General features: G+C 31.9%; 1 protein-coding gene across 1 annotated transcript in view; it reads right to left on the bottom strand.

Annotated features, from left to right (window-relative positions):
• Positions 1-1,631: 1,631 nt before the first annotated feature.
• Positions 1,632-20,904, bottom strand: part of LOC139484405 (putative uncharacterized protein DDB_G0282133) — a 41,703-nt gene continuing 22,430 nt past the window's right edge. Inside the window, exons 5-16 of the mRNA XM_071268139.1 lie at positions 19,508-20,096; positions 17,706-18,656; positions 16,362-17,396; positions 15,393-16,019; positions 14,260-15,050; positions 12,809-13,757; positions 11,407-12,227; positions 10,700-10,934; positions 9,468-9,782; positions 8,217-9,079; positions 7,007-7,739; positions 1,632-2,908 (exon numbers count right to left, since the gene is read on the bottom strand). Coding sequence (XP_071124240.1) covers positions 1,632-2,908; positions 7,007-7,739; positions 8,217-9,079; positions 9,468-9,782; positions 10,700-10,934; positions 11,407-12,227; positions 12,809-13,757; positions 14,260-15,050; positions 15,393-16,019; positions 16,362-17,396; positions 17,706-18,656; positions 19,508-20,096 — 9,186 coding nt within the window. The remainder of the gene's footprint in view (positions 2,909-7,006; positions 7,740-8,216; positions 9,080-9,467; positions 9,783-10,699; positions 10,935-11,406; positions 12,228-12,808; positions 13,758-14,259; positions 15,051-15,392; positions 16,020-16,361; positions 17,397-17,705; positions 18,657-19,507; positions 20,097-20,904) is intronic.

Genomic DNA, 20,904 nt, shown 5'->3' on the forward strand with positions numbered 1-20,904 from the left:
CTTTAAAGTCAGACATCATGGACATACATGTAGTTATTCCTCTATTAAACACAACAAGTTATTTCTTTTGTTCATGTTAATATGAAACATATTGATACTACAAAGTTAACATGACAAAGAAAAGTTTAAGGAATGAAAAAATAAAATAAATAAATAAATGCACTGTTACTATATAGATGCTATTGACTTTCCCTTTGTGCAGTGCATATAATGAATAAACCTTTGTGATGTAAATATACTGTTCCAAGACTTAACCCTCCTAGTTAATGTTTTAAATCCTTGGGTTTAATAAATTTTAAGTCTTTTGTGCTACCCTGTATACTTTTTACTTCTTACAGTTTGCATTAAATAATGCTTTGCAGCTCAGACAACACTTTCTTTATTTAATTTAGTCTTTTATCCAAATTGTTTTTAGGAAATCAATATTCAGATAACTTTTAAAATATGCATTTTTATATCCAAAATAATAGTATATCTTGTGGTTTCATATTTTCCCTAGATTATAATTTGTTTTGATAAAATTATCATTATTTTGAAGAGGACAATTATAATCATGATAATTTGTGAACATCATTATAAAAATCATCTTCAAAATACCTTTATGATATATTTAATGACAGATTAAATTTCATCCCCAAGGCAATAAACTATTGTGTCTTATTTTGTATATTAGCTACATCATGTATATAAGAATTTCTGATTATTTATAATACCTATTCAGTGTTAACATCCTGATTTTTACCTATTTTAATGTCACATTCGCATGGTCATGTTCAGTAAATACAACTATTTTAATTATTTATTTTAAATTTGAATAAAAAAAAATGTTTAGACTAAATTAGTAGACATGTACATACAATGCAGTTAACCATGTTAACACAGAAAACTTTATGACAACTTACTTGATAATACTATATCTATAAAAAATATTTTGAGCTTTATAAAATGCTTTAAAATTTTTTATCCCATGTTAGCATAAAAAAATATGCATACAGATAGATTTTTTTGTTATGTTTTCCTGACATTGAATTTTAACATAAAATAATTATGTAGAAAATGCAAAAAATCTGCAGTCAGATGTGAATGCACATGATCAAAGGAGATGTGGGATATATATATGTTACAGGGAATTTGTAAAATCAGGGATTTTGTAAAATCACTGGATTTTTGTAAAATCACTAACAGTTTCAGTGGTTTTGAAAAATCCCTGAAATTGTTAGGGATTTTATAAAATCACTGAAAATAGAGCTAGGGATTTTGTAAAATCCCTGATTACAAGTTTAACTTGCTATTAGAAATATGTTGATCTTAATATAAAAAATAGACTTATGATTTTGAAAAGTATTTGTTTAATAAATACTTTGTGCTAAAACTAGTGTATAATTATAATGTCTTAATGGCATATAAACAGATATTTAGACCACAATTTACTTATTTTTGCATGACAAGTTTGGGTGACATCTACTGTTACATAACTGTCCTGCTTTTCTACATGCACACCTATTTTGTTCACATCTATTCTTTCCAGAACATCCACACTTTAAAAATCCTTGTCCATCACAAATGGAAGACAGTTTAACAGCTTGGCGAAAAGATATAAAGTTTTCAATTGAAACAGCTGATGGACTCAATTACAAGAAATCAGTGGGTTCAAACTGGTTTCTTGTGTATGACCCTAACAGAATACCATGCTTTGTAGCAAGACGATAGCCTTTCTCTGACTTTCCATGGACGATATCCATTATATTTCGGGGATCACCTTTTCCACGATCAACGACTGGGATAGGAATAACAACATTACATCCAATGTCTACTTCTTCTAAAACTCTATTAGACCGACTTAACAAACGATTGGCTTGTTTTACCATTGACTCGGAAGCGTTTGCACGTTCTTTTTCAATGACCGTTTCTGTATCACACAGAAAGCAAATTACTTTTGACAGAAAGTCATCTGTTATGATAGATTTTCCACATACAGCATGTACAGTTTTGTTACAAGAAGAACAAGAAGTTGCATTCAATGCAGTTGCTTCACATACAACACACATGTCAGTTTTTGGTTCAGTAGGTTGTGGCTCAGAAATCTCCATTTGTTCATCATCAGTTGTGCATATGTTTTCGTCATCAGTATTTATATTGAGCTCCATGTTTGCTAAATCTGACAAATGTTCTTCGCTGTCAATTTTAGCTATAAGTTCATCAGGGAGTGAGGATGATGTTAGCCCAACTCTTGCGTCTACCCCAAACATAGCTTTGTATTGAGCTCTGTTTATGCCTGAATGATGACTTCTGTTTTTCTCAAATTGTACAAATTTGACACCGACAGGCCAGTCTTTACAACTGTTATCTCGCATCCATGTGATAACCATATCCTTGACATCAGCATTAGCTCGCTCAACGCTGCCCTGACTCTGTGGGTGTCGAGGTTTACCATGAACAATTTTGCATTCAGGCCATAAGTTTTTCAGCTCACTAATAATGTTTGCAGTGAATTCGGCACCATTATCACTTTGAAGGATGTTCGGAGCACCAAAAAGAAGGAAGATATCAAGTATTTGCATTGCTACTTCGTAAGCACGCTTTGATGTAAGAGGGCGTAAAATTACAAATTTTGTTAAATGATCTTGGTATACCATTAAAAATCTATAGTCATTGTATTTGAATGATTGCATGTCTATCAAATCAACCTGTCCTCGGGAATTGAACTCTTTGCTTATAATAGGCTTGACAACAATGCCTTTACTAGCAGTTCTACGTTTTTTAAGTTGGCATTCCTCGCAAAGTTCCTTGTAAAGTTCTAAAGCTTCGTATGAAACGTTTGCATACTTTCTATTTGCCTCTTTTACCATTTTGTCCCTACCACCATGACCTATTGATATGTGAATTTTCTGTAATATGCTGTACATGTCTTCAAGACATACATAATATTTTACATCTTCATCTGATGAATTCCGTTTTTTAACGATTTTTTCACATCTCCACATTGAAGAACTTCATACCTACATTAAACAAAATATTTACTTTACTTTTATTTGGATTAAAAGAGATGAGAAAGTTTAGAAATTTGTTTAAAAATTGTATCACTTTGTGATAGAATACATGCATTTGAGATATGTCGCGTGTGTTCCGTCATCAATATTTATATTGAGCTCCATGTTTGCTAAAAATCTCTCTTTTTTTATATCATTTTGTGAAAAGAAATGTGTTTTTTGTAGGCAGCAAATTAATTATACAACTTTCACTTATTTGCTTTTTATATATCAATTTTCATGTCACAATAAGATTCTCTAGTCCGATATGCATGACTGTAATATTTGCCACTGGATCAAATAACCAACCCCACTCAATTCCTTATCCTTTAAACGTATGTGTTTTTCTTCTCTAATGACAGCAATCAACCTATATAGTATTCTGTTTTTATATTTGATTATGAAAAATGAAATAATTGGTTTTATTTCACAGTAATTACCAATGATTACAGAAAAAACAATAACAAACTGTAACTTACTTTCTAACAAGGTAGTAATAAGAGCTTGTTTTGTCGGCTTTCTGTGGCTCTGTGACAATAAGTTCCAAAATTTCATCATATTTTTCCCGGTTCCATATGTTGCACTTAAATTTTTCCTCAATTATTTGAAGTAACTTTTGTGTATATGTTTGCTCTTGATTTAAAGACATCTGTGCCTGAGCCATTTTTCTACAGTATGTTAGTTGTTTAGTGCATTAAAACTGCTCACTTGGAATTAAAATAAATAATGCTGTAGGCTTTTTTCACAAAAATTTTCAATCAATAAGAATGATTCTATTTTTACATATTCCCTGAAAACAATCAGTGAATCTGTAAAAAAGATCTTAATTATTTCAGGGATTTTGTAAAATCACTGGTCAAAATCAGGGATTTTATGAAATCACTAATCAGTTCAGTGATTTAACAAATTCCCTGAAATTTCAGTGATTTTACAAAATCCCTGATTTTACAAATTCCCTGTAACATATATATATATCAATGATCCATCATGATCACCCCAACAGTTGGGCAACAATAAAGATACCAAAACACAATGGAACAGTGTCAAAAAATATAACTCAAGATTAGAAAGTCCTTAAATCATTATGGAATAAAAGAACATTGTATGTAACTACTTTTTAGTTAAATAACATGTATGCATGGCATAAATGAATTTTGAAAAACTATGCTGACAGGGCACAATTTATATAACAATTTCACATGAAAATATATAGTTTAGGTTCAAAGTATTTCAAATTAAAAAAAGGGGGGCGGATACAGTCATGCTTGAGTGGTTCCCTATATAATCGACCAAATTTTTTTCACGAAACGGGAGGATGGGGATCAGCCAATCGGTCACTTAAAAGGCCATCCCACACAATAAAAGTTTACCAATGCCCCATATGTTAGAGTATATAGAACAGTAAGAGGATGAAGATCAATAGTGACCTTTTTTTCATTCCACTCAGGTTGATGTATGGAAAATAAATAAGGGATAAAATGGCATACACATGATAATCATGATCATAGCATGAATAGGGGGAGGGGAACCATGGGAACGGTGTCCTTTATGACTTTCATGATGCACAAATTTAACAATCTCAAAGCCTATATTTGCCCTGGAACATGCAACTATGTACGAGTGTGGTGATATAGAACGTCGATTCATAGCCTATCGGAGTATCTCAATATCTACATAGGAAGAACAAAAAGAGCTGACAAATGTGCACATTTTTCCTTCAAAATTTGGATCCATGATTATTCGATAATCATAGACATGCTTTAAATTTTAAAATATTGTTAATTTCTACTCACCGATTGTTATTTCCAGCTCAGATTATTGTACAGGTGGTATAAAATCTTTAGTTCCCTGTGTAAAAATAAAGTTTGCCGACCTCACCTGAGTTTTTTTTTGCCGACAAAAAGTTAAAGTGGATAAATCGTTTACGGTAAAGAATTGTTTTCCGTTTTTAATGAAACTGTACAGATTTGATTATTAATATTTTTAATCATCGAAATGTCCCTCAGGGAGTAATTCGAATTAAAACTGTTTTATTATGCTGTGCAATATTGGTAACTTAGTCATAATCTTTAAATTTACTTCAGGTACACCCATGATGGTACATTTTCTATTCAGCAGAATTTATAAAAACTTTTTCAAGTATCTTTTGAATGAATCCATTATCATCTTCTCATTCTTCTGCAATAATTTTAAAACTCTATTTTAAATGAAAGCTTCTGGTATTTAAAACCAGTTATGAACGAAAATGTTATAAGCAGATATTATAAATTAAACGTAAGGATACCTAAAGGATTATTTAAAGTCAAACGCACATGTCAAAAATAAACGAACAATGTTACGGCAATAAACGGGAAACGACAAAAGGCAAACAACGATCGCAAATTAAATAAATAAAAAGCATAACAAGTTAAAAACCGCAAAATAAATGATAATACTATAAGTTATGGACTATTTCACAACTATATTGTTTATATACATTTTACCTTTTTGAAGTTAAACTTCATCTGTTAATGAAAGTTCTGTGCATATTTGAACATATTTACGTATGTTAAAAGACGTGCATAATGTTAAATAATAAAAATACAAAATTTTTCGTCTCTAAGAAAACATGTAAGAGATCACCTGCTACATGAAGTGTTAGTTTTGAACATTTAACGACTGTGTCAATCTTTTATAAGTTGCAATAAACATTTAATGACTGTGCCAACCTTTAGAAAGTTGTAACAAACACTTAACGACTGTGCCAACTCTAAAAACGTTGTGACAAACATTTTTTGACTGCTTCAACGTCTGAAAAGTTGACACAAACAAATTTTAACTGTCCCAACTATTAAAAGGTTGGGACAGACATTATGCAACTGCCACAACTATTAGAAAGACTGTAGTAAATACATTTTTACTGTGACAACACCTTAAACCACCGTGACAGTTCATAAATGACTGTTGGTAGCATTTTTTTTACTTTCTCAACCCGTAAACAAGTTGGGACAGACATAAATGAACTGTTGCAACGAAATTTGACAGATTTGACAGTCATCACCAGTCTTTCACAGACTATAACAGTCGTACAACGACTGTTACTGGTATGGACAGTTGTTTTTTCGTCCAGTAGTGATTAGGGTTAGTGTTACAGACATCATTAGGATTAGTATTACAGACATCATTAGGGTTATAATTACAGACCTCTTTAGGGTTAGTATGACAGACATCATTAGTGTTAAAATTACATCCATCATTAGGGTTAGTATTACAGACATCATAAGTATTAGTATTACAGACCTCATTAGGGTTAGTATTACATACATCATTAGGGTTAGTATAACAGACTTCATTAGGGTTAGTATTGCATACATCATTATTACTAGTATTACAGACAGCATTAGGATTAGTATTACAGACATCATTAGGGTTAGTATTACAAACATCATTAGGGTTAGTATTACAGACATCATTAGGGTTAGTATTACAGACATCATTAGGGTTAGTAATACAGACATCATTAGGGTTAGTGTTACAAACATCATTAGGATTAGTATTACAGACACCGTTAGAATTAGTATTACATACATCATTAGGGTTAGTATTACAGACATCATTAAGGTTAGAATTACAGACCTCATTAGGGTTAGTATTGCAGATATCATTAAGGTTAGGATAACAGACATCATCAGATTTAGTATTACAGACATCATTAGGGTTAGTATTACAGATATCATTAGGATTAGTATTACAGACATCATTAGGGTTAGTATTACATACATCATTAGGGTTAGTATTACAGACTTCATTAGGTTTAGTATTACAGACATCATTAAGGTTAGGGTTAATATTACAGACCTCATTAGGGTAAGTCCTACATACATCATTAGGATTACTATTACAGACATCATTAGGGTTAGTATTACAAACATCATTAGGGTTAGTATTACAAAAATCATTAGGGTTAGTATTATAGACATCATTAGGGTTAGTAATACAGACATCATTAGGGTTAGTGTTACAAACATCATTAGGATAAGTATTACAGACACCGTTAGAATTAGTATTACATACATTATTAGGGTTAGTATTACAGACATCATTAGGGTTAGTACTACAGACATCATTAGGATTAGTATTACAGACATCATTAGGGTTAGCATTACATACATCATTAGGGTTAGTATTACAGACTTCATTAGGTTTAGTATTACAGACATAATTAAGGTTAGGGTTAATATTACAGACCTCATTAGGGTAAGTCTTACATACATCATTAGGATTAGTATTACAGACATCATTAGGGTTAAAATTACAGACCTCATTAGGGTTAGTATTACAGAAATCATTAGGGTAAGTCTTACATACATCATTAGGATTAGTATTACAGACATCATTAGGGTAAGAATTACAGACCTTATTCGGGTTAGTATTACAGACATCATTAAGGTTAGTATTACAGACCTCATTAAGGTTAGTATTACATACCTCATTAGGGTTACTTTTACAGAAACCATTAGGGTAAGTCTGACATACATCATTAGGATTAGTATTACAGACATCAATAGGGTTAGAATTACAGACATCATTAGGGTTAATGTTACAGACATCATTAGTATTAGTATTACAGACACCGTTAGGGTTAGCATTACAGACCTCATTAAGGTTAGGATAACAGACATCATAAGGGTTAGTATTACAGACATCATTAGGGTTAGTATTACAAACATCCTTAGGATTAGTATTACAGACATCATTAGGGTTAGTATTACATACATCATTAGGGTTAGTATTACATACATCATTTGGGTTAGTATTACAGACATCATTAGGGTTAGTATTACAGACATCATTAGGGTTAGTTTTACAGACATCATTATGATTAGTATTAAAGACACCGTTAGGGTTAGTATTACAGACTTCATTAGGGTTAGGATAATAGACATCATAAGGGTAAGTATTAGAGACATCATTAGGGTTAGTATTACAAACATCCTTAGGATTAGTATTACAGATATCATTAGGGTTAGTATTACATACATCATTAGGGTTAGTATTACAGACATCATTAGGTTTAGTGTTACAGACATCATTAAGGTTAGTATTATATACATCATTAGGGTTAGTATTACAGACATCATTAGGGTTAGAATTACAGACCTCGTTAGGGTTAGTATTACAGACATCATTAGGGTTAGTATTACACACATCATTAGGGTTAGTGTTACAGACATCATTAGGATAAGTATTAACGACACTGTTAGGGTTAGTATTACAGACCTCACTAGGGTTAGGATAACAGACATTATAAGGGTAAGTATTACAGACATCATTAGGGTTAGTATAACAAACATCCTTAGGATTAGTATTACAGAAATCATTAGGGTTAGTATTACATACATCATTAGGGTTAGTATTACAGACATCATTAGGTTTAGTGTCACATACATCATTAAGGTTAGTGTTATATACATCATTAGGGTAAGTATTACAGACATCATTAGGGTTAGAATTACAGACCTCATTAGGGTTAGTATTACAGATATCATTAGGGTAAGTCTTACATACATCATTAGTATTAGTATTACAGACCTCATTAGGGCTAGAATTACAGACCTCATTAGGGTTAGTATTACAGACATCATTAAGGTTAGTATTACATACCTCATTAGGGTTAGTATTACAGACCTTATTAGGGTTAGTATTACATAAACCATTAGGGTAAGTCTGACATACATCATTAGGATTAGTATTACAGACATCATTAGGGTTAGAATTGCAGACATCATTAGGGTTAGTGTTACATACATCATTAGGATTAGTATTACAGACATCATTAGGGTTATGATTAAAGACCTCTTTAGGGTAAGTATGACAGACATCATTAGTGTTAGTATTAGATACATCATTAAGGTTAGAATTACAGACATCATTAGGATTAGTATTACAGACCTCATTAGGGTTAGTATTACATACATCATTAGGGTTAGTATTACCGACTTCATTAGGGTTAGTATTGCATACATCATTAATATTAGTGTTACAGACATCATTAGGATTAGTATTACAGACTTACAAACATCATTAGGGTTAGTATTACAGACATCATTAGGGTTAGTAATACAGACATCATTAGGGAGAGTGTTACAAACATCATTAGGATTAGTATTACAGACACCGTTAGAATTACTAGTACATACATCCTTAGGGTAAGTATTACAGACATCATTAGGGTTAGTATAACAAACATCCCTAGGATTAGTATTACAGAAATCATTAGGGTTAGTATTACATACATCATTAGGGTTAGTACTACAGACATCATTAGGTTAGTGTCACAGACATCATTAAGGTTAGTATTACATACATCATTAGGGTAAGTATTACAGACATCATTCGGGTTAGAATTACAGACCTCATTAGGGTTAGTATTACAGATATCATTAGGGTAAGTCTTACACACGTCATTAGGATTAGTATCACAGACATCATTAGGGTTAGAATTACAGACCTCATTAGGGTTAGTATTACAGACATCATTAAGGTTAGTATTACATACCTCATTAGGGTTAGTATTACAGATCTCATTAGGGTTAGTATTACAGAAACCATTAGGGTAAGTCTGACATACATCATTAGGATTAGTATTACAGACATCATTAGGGTTAGTATTACATACATCATTAGGGTTAGTATTACAGACTTCATTAGGGTTAGTATTGCATACATCATTAATATTAGTGTTACAGACATCATTACGATTAGTATTACAGACTTACAAACATCATTAGGGTTAGTATTACAGACATCATTAGGGTTAGTAATACAGACATCATTAGATTTAGTGTTACAAACATCATTAGGATTAGTATTACAGACACCGTTAGAATTAGTATTACATACATCATTAGGGTTAGTAATACAGACATCATTAGGGTTAGAATTACAGACCTCATTAGGGTTAGTATTACATACATCATTAGGGTTAGTATTACATACATCATTTGGGTTAGTATTACAGACATCATTAGGGTTAGTATTACAGACATCATTAGGGTTTGTTTTACAGACATCATTAGGATTAGTATTAAAGACACCGTTAGGGTTAGTATTACAGACTTCATTAGGGTTAGGATAACAGACATCATAAGGGTAAGTATTAGAGACATCATTAGGGTTAGTATTACAAACATCCTTAGGATTAGTATTACAGATATCATTAGGGTTAGTATTACATACATCATTAGGGTTAGTATTACAGACATCATTAGGTTTAGTGTTACAGACATCATTAAGGTTAGTATTACATACATCATTAGGGTAAGTATTACAGACATCATTAGGGTTAGAATTACAGACCTCGTTAGGGTTAGTATTACAGACATCATTAGGGTTAGTATTACAGACATCATTAGGGTTAGTGTTACAGACATCATTAGGATAAGTATTAACGACACTGTTAGGGTTAGTATTACAGACCTCACTAGGGTTAGGATAACAGACATTATAAGGGTAAGTATTACAGACATCATTAGGGTTAGTATAACAAACATCCTTAGGATTAGTATTACAGAAATCATTAGGGTTAGTATTACATACATCATTATGGTTAGTATTACAGACATCATTAGGTTTAGTGTCACAGACATCATTAAGGTTAGTGTTATATACATCATTAGGGTAAGTATTACAGACATCATTAGGGTTAGAATTACAGACCTCATTAGGGTTAGTATTACAGATATCATTAGGGTAAGTCTTACATACATCATTAGTATTAGTATTACAGACATCATTAGGGCTAGAATTACAGACCTCATTAGGGTTAGTATTACAGACATCATTAAGGTTAGTATTACATGCCTCATTAGGGTTAGTATTACAGACCTTATTAGGGTTAGTATTACATAAACCATTAGGGTAAGTCTGACATACATCATTATGATTAGTATTACAGACATCATTAGGGTTAGAATTGCAGACATCATTAGGGTTAGTGTTACAGACATCATTAGGATTAGTATTACAGACATCATTAGGGTTAGTATTGCATACATCATTAATATTAGTGTTACAGACATCATTAGGATTAGTATTACAGACTTACAAACATCATTAGGGTTAGTATTACAGACATCATTAGGGTTAGTAATACAGACATCATTAGGGAGAGTGTTACAAACATCATTAGGATTAGTATTACAGACACCGTTAGAATTACTAGTACATACATCATTAGGGTAAGTATTACAGACATCATTAGGGTTAGTATAACAAACATCCCTAGGATTAGTATTACAGAAATCATTAGGGTTAGTATTACATACATCATTAGGGTTAGTACTACAGACATCATTAGGTTAGTGTCACAGACATCATTAAGGTTAGTATTACATACATCATTAGGGTAAGTATTACACACGTCATTAGGATTAGTATTACAGACATCATTAGGGTTAGAATTACAGACCTCATTAGGGTTAGTATTACAGACATCATTAAGGTTAGTACTACATACCTCATTAGGGTTAGTATTACAGATCTCATTAGGGTTAGTATTACAGAAACCATTAGGGTAAGTCTGACATACATCATTAGGATTAGTATTACAGACATCATTAGGGTTAGTATTACATACATCATTAGGGTTAGTATAACAGACTTCATTAGGGTTAGTATTGCATACATCATTAATATTAGTGTTACAAACATCATTAGGGTTAGTATTACAGACATCATTAGGGTTAGTAATACAGACATCATTAGATTTAGTGTTACAAACATCATTAGGATTAGTATTACAGACACCGTTAGAATTAGTATTACATACATCATTAGGGTTAGTAATACAGACATCATTAGGGTTAGAATTACAGACCTCATTAGGGTTAGTATTGCAGACATCATTAAGGTTAGGATAACAGACATCATAAGATTTAGTATTACAGACATCATTAGGGTTAGTATTACAGACATCATTAGGATTAGTATTACAGATATCATTAGTGTTAGTATTACATACATCATTAGGGTTAGTAATACAGACATCATTAGGATTAATATTACAGACATCAGTAGGGTTAGTATTACATACATCATTATGGTTAGTATTACAGACTTCATTAGGTTTAGTATTACAGACATCATTAAGGTTAGGGTTAATATTACAGACCTCATCAGAGTAAGTCTTACATACATCATTAGGATTAGTATTACAGACTTCATTAGGATTAAAATTTCAGACCTCATTAGGGTTAGTATTACAGATATCATTAGGGTAAGTCTTACATACGTCATTAGGATTAGTATTACAGACATCATTAGGGTTAGAATTACAGACCTCATTAGGGTTAGTATTACATACATCATTAAGGTTAGTATTACATACCTCATTAGGGTTAGTATTACAAATCTCATTAGGGTTAGTATTACAGAAACCATTAGGGTAAGTCTGACATACATCATTAGGATTAGTATTACAGACATCATTAGGGTTAAAATTGCAGACATCATTAGGGTTAGTGTTACAGACATCATTAGGATTAGTATTACAGACATCATTAGGGTTATAATTAAAGACCTCTTTAGGGTAAGTATGACAGACATCATTAGTTTTAGTATTAGATACATCATTAGGGTTAGTATTACAGACATCATTAGGATTAGTATTACAGACCTCATTAGGGTTAGTATTACATACATCATTAGGGTTAGTATTACAGACTTCATTAGGGTTAGTATTGCATACATCATTAATATTAGTGTTACAGACATCATTAGGATTAGTATTACAGACTTACAAACATCATTAGGGTTAGTATTACAGACATCATTAGGGTTAGTAATACAGACATCATTAGGGTTAGTGTTACAAACATCATTAGGATTAGTATTACAGACACCGTTAGAATTAGTATTACATACATCATTAGGGTTAGTTATACAGACATCATTAGGGTTAGAATTACAGACCTCATTAGGGTTAGTATTGCAGACATCATTAAGGTTAGGATAACAGACATCATAAGATTTAGTATTACAGACATCATTAGGGTTAGTATTACAGACATCATTAGGATTAGTATTACAGACATCATTAGTGTTAGTATCACATACATCATTAGGGTTAGTAATACAGACATCATTAGGATTAGTATTACAGACATCATTAGGGTTAGTATTACATACATCATTAGGGTTAGTATTACAGACTTCATTAGGTTTAGTATTACAGACATCATTAAGGTAAGGGTTAATATTACAGACCTCATTAGGGTAAGTCTTACATACATCATTAGGATTAGTATTACAGACATCATTAGGGTTAAACTTACAGACCTCATTAGGGTTAGTATTACAGAAATCATTAGGGTAAGTCTTACATACATCATTAGGATTAGTATTACAGACATCATTAGGGTTATAATTACAGACTTCATTAGGGTTAGTATTACAGACATCATTAAGGTTAGTATTACAGACATCATTAAGGTTAGTATTACATACCTCATTAGGGTTACTTTTACAGAAACCATTAGGGTAAGTCTGACATACATCATTAGGATTAGTATTACAGACATCATTAGGGTTAGAATTACAGACATCATTAGGGTTAATGCTACAGACATCATTAGTATAAGTATTACAGACACCGTTAGGGTCAGTATTACAGACCTCATTAAGGTTAGGATAACAGACATCATAAGGGTAAGCATTACAGACATCATTAGGGTTAGTATTACAAACATCCTTAGGATAAGTATTACAGACATCATTAGGGTTAGTATTACATACATCATTAGGGTTAGTATTACATACATCATTAGGGTTAGTATTACATACATCATTAGGGTTAGTGTTACAGACATCATTAGGGTTAGTGTTACAGACATCATTAGGATTAGTATTAAAGACACCGTTAGGGTTAGTATTACAGACCTCATTAGGGTTAGTATTACAAACATCCTTAGGATTAGTATTACATATATCATTAAGGGTTAGTATTACATACATCATTAGGGTTCGTATTACAGACATCATTAGGTTAAGTGTTACAGACATCATTAAGGTTAGTATTATATATATCATTAGGGTAAGTATTACAGACATCATTAGGGTTAGAATTACAGACCTCGTTAGGGTTAGTATTACAGACATCATTAGGGTTAGTATTACAGACATCATTAGGGTTAGTGTTACAGACATCATTAGGATAAGTATTAACGACACCGTTAGGGTAAGTATTACAGACCTCACTAGGGTTAGGATAACAGACATCATAAGGGTAAGTATTACAGACATCATTAGGGTTAGTATAACAAACATCCTTAGGATTAGTATTACAGAACTCATTAGGGTTAGTATTACAGAAATCATTAGGGTGAGTATTACAGACATCATTAGGTTTAGTGTCACAGACATCATTAAGGTTAGTATTATATACATCATTAGGGTAAGTATTACAGACATCATTAGGGTTAGAATTACATACCTCATTATGGTTATTATTACAGATATCATTAGGGTAAGTCTTACATACATCATTAGTATTAGTATTACAGACATCATTAGGGTTAAAATTACAGACCTCATTAGGGTTAGTATTACAGACATCATTAAGGTAAGTATTACATACCTCATTAGGGTTAGTATTACAGACCTCATTAGGGTTAGTATTACAGAAACCATTAGGGTAAGTCTGACATACATCATTTGGATTAGTATTACAGACATCATTAGGGTTAGAATTGCAGACATCATAAGGGTTAGTGTTACAGACATCATAAGGATTAGTATTACAGACATCATTAGGGTTATAATTAAAGACCTCTTTAGGGTAAGTATGACAGACATTATTAGTGTTAGTATTAGATACATCATTAGGGTTAATATTACAGACATCATTAGGATTAGTATAACAGACCTCATTAGGGTTAGTATTACATACATCATTAGGGTTAGTATTACAGACTTCATTAGGGTTAGTATTGCATACATCATTAATATTAGTGTTACAGACATCATTAGGATTAGTATTACAGACTTACAAACATCATTAGGGTAAGTATTACAAACATCCTTAGGATTAGTATTACAGAAATCATTAGGGTTAGTATTACATACATCATTAGGGTTAGTTCTACAGACATCATTAGGGTTAGTTCTACAGACATCATTAGGTTTAGTGTCACAGACATCATTAAGGTTAGTATTATAGACCTCATTAGGGTTAGTATTACAGATATCATTAGGGTAAGTCTTACATACGTCATTAGGATTAGTATTACAGACATTATTAGGGTTAGAATTACAGACCTCATTAGGGTTAGTATTACAGACATTATTTAAGGTTAGTATTCCATACCTCATTAGGGTTAGTATTACAGATCTCATTAGGGTTAGTATTACAGAAACCATTAGGGTAAGTCTGACATACATCATTAGGATTAGTATTACAGACATCATAAGGGTTAGAATTGCAGACATCATTAGGGTTAGTGTTACAGACATCATTAGGATTAGTATTACAGACATCATTAGGGTTATAATTAAAGACCTCTTTAGGGTAAGTATGACAGACATAATTAGTGTTAGTATAAGATACATCATTAGGGTTAGTATTACATACATCATTAGGATTAGTATTACAGACCTCATTAGGGTTAGTATTACATACATCATTAGGGTTAGTATTACAGACTTCATTAGGGTAAGCATTGCATAAATCATTAATATTAGTGTTACAGACATCATTAGGATTAGTATTACAGACATCATTAGGGTTATAATTAAAGACCTCTTTAGGGTAAGTATGACAGACATTATTAGTGTTAGTATTAGATACATCATTAGGGTTAATATTACAGACATCATTAGGATTAGTATAACAGACCTCATTAGGGTTAGTATTACATACATCATTAGGGTTAGTATTACAGACTTCATTAGGGTTAGTGTTGCATACATCATTAATATTAGTGTTACAGACATCATTAGGATTAGTATTACAGACTTACAAACATCATTAGGGTTAGTATTACAAACATCCTTAGGATTAGTATTACAGACATCATTAGGGTTAGTATTACATACATCATTAGGGTTAGTTCTACAGACATCATTAGGGTTAGTTCTACAGACATCATTAGGTTTAGTGTCACAGACATCATTAAGGTTAGTATTATAGACCTCCTTAGGGTTAGTATTACAGATATCATTAGGGTAAGTCTTACATACGTCATTAGGATTAGTATTACAGACATTATTAGGGTTAGAATTACAGACCTCATTAGGGTTAGTATTACAGACATTATTTAAGGTTAGTATTCCATACCTCATTAGGGTTAGTATTACAGATCTCATTAGGGTTAGTATTACAGAAACCATTAGGGTAAGTCTGACATACATCATTAGGATTAGTATTACAGACATCATAAGGGTTAGAATTGCAGATATCATTAGGGTTAGTGGTACAGACATCATTAGGATTAGTATTACAGACATCATTAGGGTTATAATTAAAGACCTCTTTAGGGTAAGTATGACAGACATAATTAGTGTTAGTATAAGATACATCATTAGGGTTAGTATTACATACATCATTAGGATTAGTATTACAGACATCATTAGGGTTAGTATTACATACATCATTAGGGTTAGTATTACAGACTTCATTAGGGTAAGCATTGCATACATCATTAATATTAGTGTTACAGACATCATTAGGATTAGTATTACAGACATCATTAGGGTTATAATTAAAGACCTCTTTAGGGTAAGTATGACAGACATAATTAGTGTTAGTATAAGATACATCATTAGGGTTAGTATTACATACATCATTAGGATTAGTATTACAGACCTCATTAGGGTTAGTATTACATACATCATTAGGGTTAGTATTACAGACTTCATTAGGGTTAGCATTGCATACATCATTAATATTAGTATTACAGACATCATTAGGATTAGTATTACAGACATCATTAGGGTTATAATTAAAGACCTTTTTAGGGTAAGTATGACAGACATAATTAGTGTTAGTATAAGATACATCATTAGGTTTAGTATTACAGACATCATTAGGGTTAGTAATACAGACATCATTAGGGATAGTGTTACAAACATCATTAGGATTAGTATTACAGACACCGTTAGAATTAGTATTACATGCATCATTATGGTTAGTATTACAGACATCATTAGGGTTAGAATAACAGACCTCATTAGGGTTAGTATTGCAGACATCATTAAGGTTAGGATAACAGACATCATAAGATTTAGTATTACAGACATCATTAGGGTTAGTATTACAGACATCATTAGGATTAGTATTACAGACATCATTAGTGTTAGTATTACATACATCATTAGGGTTAGTATTACAGACTTCATTAAGTTAAGTATTACAGACATCATTAAGGTTAGGGTTAATATTACAGACCTCATTAGGGTAAGTCTTACATACATCATTAGGATTAGTATTACAGACCTCATTAGGGTTAAAATTACAGACCTCATTAGGGTTAGAATTACATAAATCATTAGGGTAAGTCTTACATACATCATTAGGATTAGTATTACAGACATCATTAGGGTTAGAATTACAGACCTCATTCGGGTTAGTATTACAGACATCATTAAGGTAAGTATTACAGACCTCATTAGGGTTAGTATTTCATACCTCATTAAGGTTACTTTTACAGAAACCATTCGGGTAAGACTGACATACATCATTAGGATTAGTATGACAGACATCATTAGGGTTAGAATTACAGACATCATTAGGGTTAATGTTACAGACATCATTAGTATTAGTATTACAGACACCGTTAGGGTTAGTATTACAGACCTCATTAAGGTTAGGATAACAGACAGCATAAGGGTAAGTATTACAGACATCATTAGGGTTAGTATTACAAACATCCTTATAATTAGTATAACAAACATCATTAGGGTTAATATTACATACATCATTAGGGTTAGTATTACATACATCATAAGGGTTAGTATTACAGACATCATTAGGGTTAGTATTACAGACATCATTAGGGTTAGTGTTACATACATCATTAGGATTAGTATTAAAGACACCGCCAGGGTTAGTATTACAGACATCATTAGGGTTAGGATAACAGACATCATAAGGGTTAGTGTTACATACATCATTATGATTAGTATTAAAGACACCGCTAGGGTTAGAATTACAGACCTCATTAGGGTTAGTATTACAGACCTCATTAGGGTTAGTATTACAGACCTCATTAGGGTTAGTATTACAGAAATCATTAGGGTAAGTCTTACGTATATCATTAGGATTAGTATTACAGACATCATTAGGGTTAGAATTACAGACATGATAAGGATTAGTATTGCAGACATCATTAGGGTTAGGATTACAGACATCATTAGGGTTAGTATTACAGACATCATTAGGGTTAGAATTACATACCTCTTTAGGTTTAGTATTACAGACATCATCAGGGTTAGGATTACAGACATCATTAGGGTTAGTACTACAGACATCATTAGGGTTAGTATTATAGACATCATTAGGACTAGTATTACAGGCATCATTAGCGTAAGTATTACAGACATCATTAGGGTAAGTATTACAGAGATCATTAGGGTTAGTATTACAGACATCATCTGGTTAGGATTACAGACATCATTAGGGTTAGTATTACAGACATCATTAGGGTTAGTATTACAGACATCATAAGGATTAGTATTACAGACATCATTAGCTTAAGTATTACACACATCATTAGGGTAAGTATTACAGACATTATTAGGGTTAGTATTACAGACTTCATTAGGGTTAGAATTACAGACCTCATTAGGGTTAGTATTACAGACATCATTAGGTTAGGATTACAGACATCATAAGGGTAAGTATTACAGACATCGTTAGGGTTAGTATTACAGACATCATTAGGATTAGTATTACAGATACATTAGGGTTAGTATTACATACATCATTAGGGTAAGTATTACAGACATCATTAGGATTAGTATTACAGACATCATAAGGGTTAGTATTACAGACATCATTAGCGTAAGTATTACAGACATCATTAGGGTTAGTATTACAGACATCATTAGGGTTAGTATTACAGACTTCATTAGGGTAAGAATTACTGACCTCATTAGGGTAAGTATTACAGACAATATTAGGGTTAGAATTACAGACCTCATTAGGGTAAGTATTACAGACATTATTAGGGTTAGAATTACAGACATCGATAAGATAAGTATTACAGACCTCTTTATGTTAGTATTACATACATCATTAGAGTTAGTATTACAGACTTCATGAGGGTAAGTATTGCATACATCATTAGTATTAGTATTACAGACATCATTAGGGTTAGTATTGCAGACATCATTAGGGTTAGTATTACAGACATCATTAGGATTAGTATTACAGACATCATTAGTGTTAGTATTACATACATCATTAGGGTTAGTAATACAGACATCATTAGGTTTAGTATTACAGACATCATTAGGGTTAGTATTACATACATCATTAGGGTTAGTATTACAGACTTCATTAGGTTTAGTATTACAGACATTATTAAGATTAGGGTTAATATTACAGACCTCATTAGGGTAAGTCTTACATACATTATTAGGATTAGTATTACAGACATCATTAGGGTTAAAATTACAGACCTCATTAGGGTTAGTATTGCAGAAATCATTAGGGTAAGTCTTACATACATCATTAGGATTAGTATTACAGACATAATTAGGGTTATAATTACAGACTTCATTAGGGTTAGTATTGCAGACATCATTAAGGTTAGTATTACATACCTCATTAAGGTTAGTATTACATACCTCATTAGGGTTACTTTTACAGAAACCATTAGGGTAAGTCTGACATACATCATTAGGATTAGTATTACAGACATCATTAGGGTTAGAATTACAGACATCATTAGGGTTAATGTTACAGACATCATTAGTATTAGTATTACAGACACCGTTAGGGTTAGTATTACAGACCTCATTAAGGTTAGGATAACAGACATCATAAGGGTAAGTATTACAGACATCATTAGGGTTAGTATTACAAACATCCTTAGGATTAGTATTACATATATCATTAAGGGTTAGTATTACATACATCATTAGGGTTAGTATTACAGACCTCATTAGGGTTAGTATTACAGAAATCATTAGGGTAAGTCTTACATATATCATTAGGATTAGTATTACAGACATCATTAGGGTTAGAATTACAGACATCATTAGGGTTAGGATTACAGACATCATTAGGGTTAGTATTACAGACATCATTAGGGTTAGAATTACAGACCTCATTAGGGTTAGTATTACAGACATCATTAAGGTTAGTATTACAGACCTCATTAGGGTTAGTATTACAGACCTCATTAGGGTTAGTATTACAGAAATCATTAGGGTAAGTCTTACATATATCATTAGGATTAGTATTACAGACATCATTAGGGTTAGAATTACAGACATCATTAGGGTTAGGATTACAGACATCATAAGGGTTAGTGTTACAGACATCATTAGGGTTAGAATTACAGACCTCTTTAGGGTTAGTATTACAGACATCATCAGGTTAGGATTACAAACATCATTAGGGTAAGTATTACACACATCATTAGGGTTAGTATTACAGACATCATTAGGATTAGTATTACACACATCATTAGGGTTAGTATTACAGACATCATTAGGGTTAGTATTACAGACATCAGTAGGGTTAGTATTACAGACATCATCAGGGTTAAGATTACAGACATCATTAGGGTTAGTATTACAGACATCATTAGGGTTAGTATTACAGACATCATAAGGATTAGTATTACAGACATCAATAGCGTAAGTATTACAGACATCATTAGGGTTAGTATTA

The sequence above is a fragment of the Mytilus edulis genome, chromosome 8 (genome assembly GCF_963676685.1).
Source record: "Mytilus edulis chromosome 8, xbMytEdul2.2, whole genome shotgun sequence".
Lineage (NCBI taxonomy): Eukaryota > Metazoa > Mollusca > Bivalvia > Mytilida > Mytilidae > Mytilus > Mytilus edulis.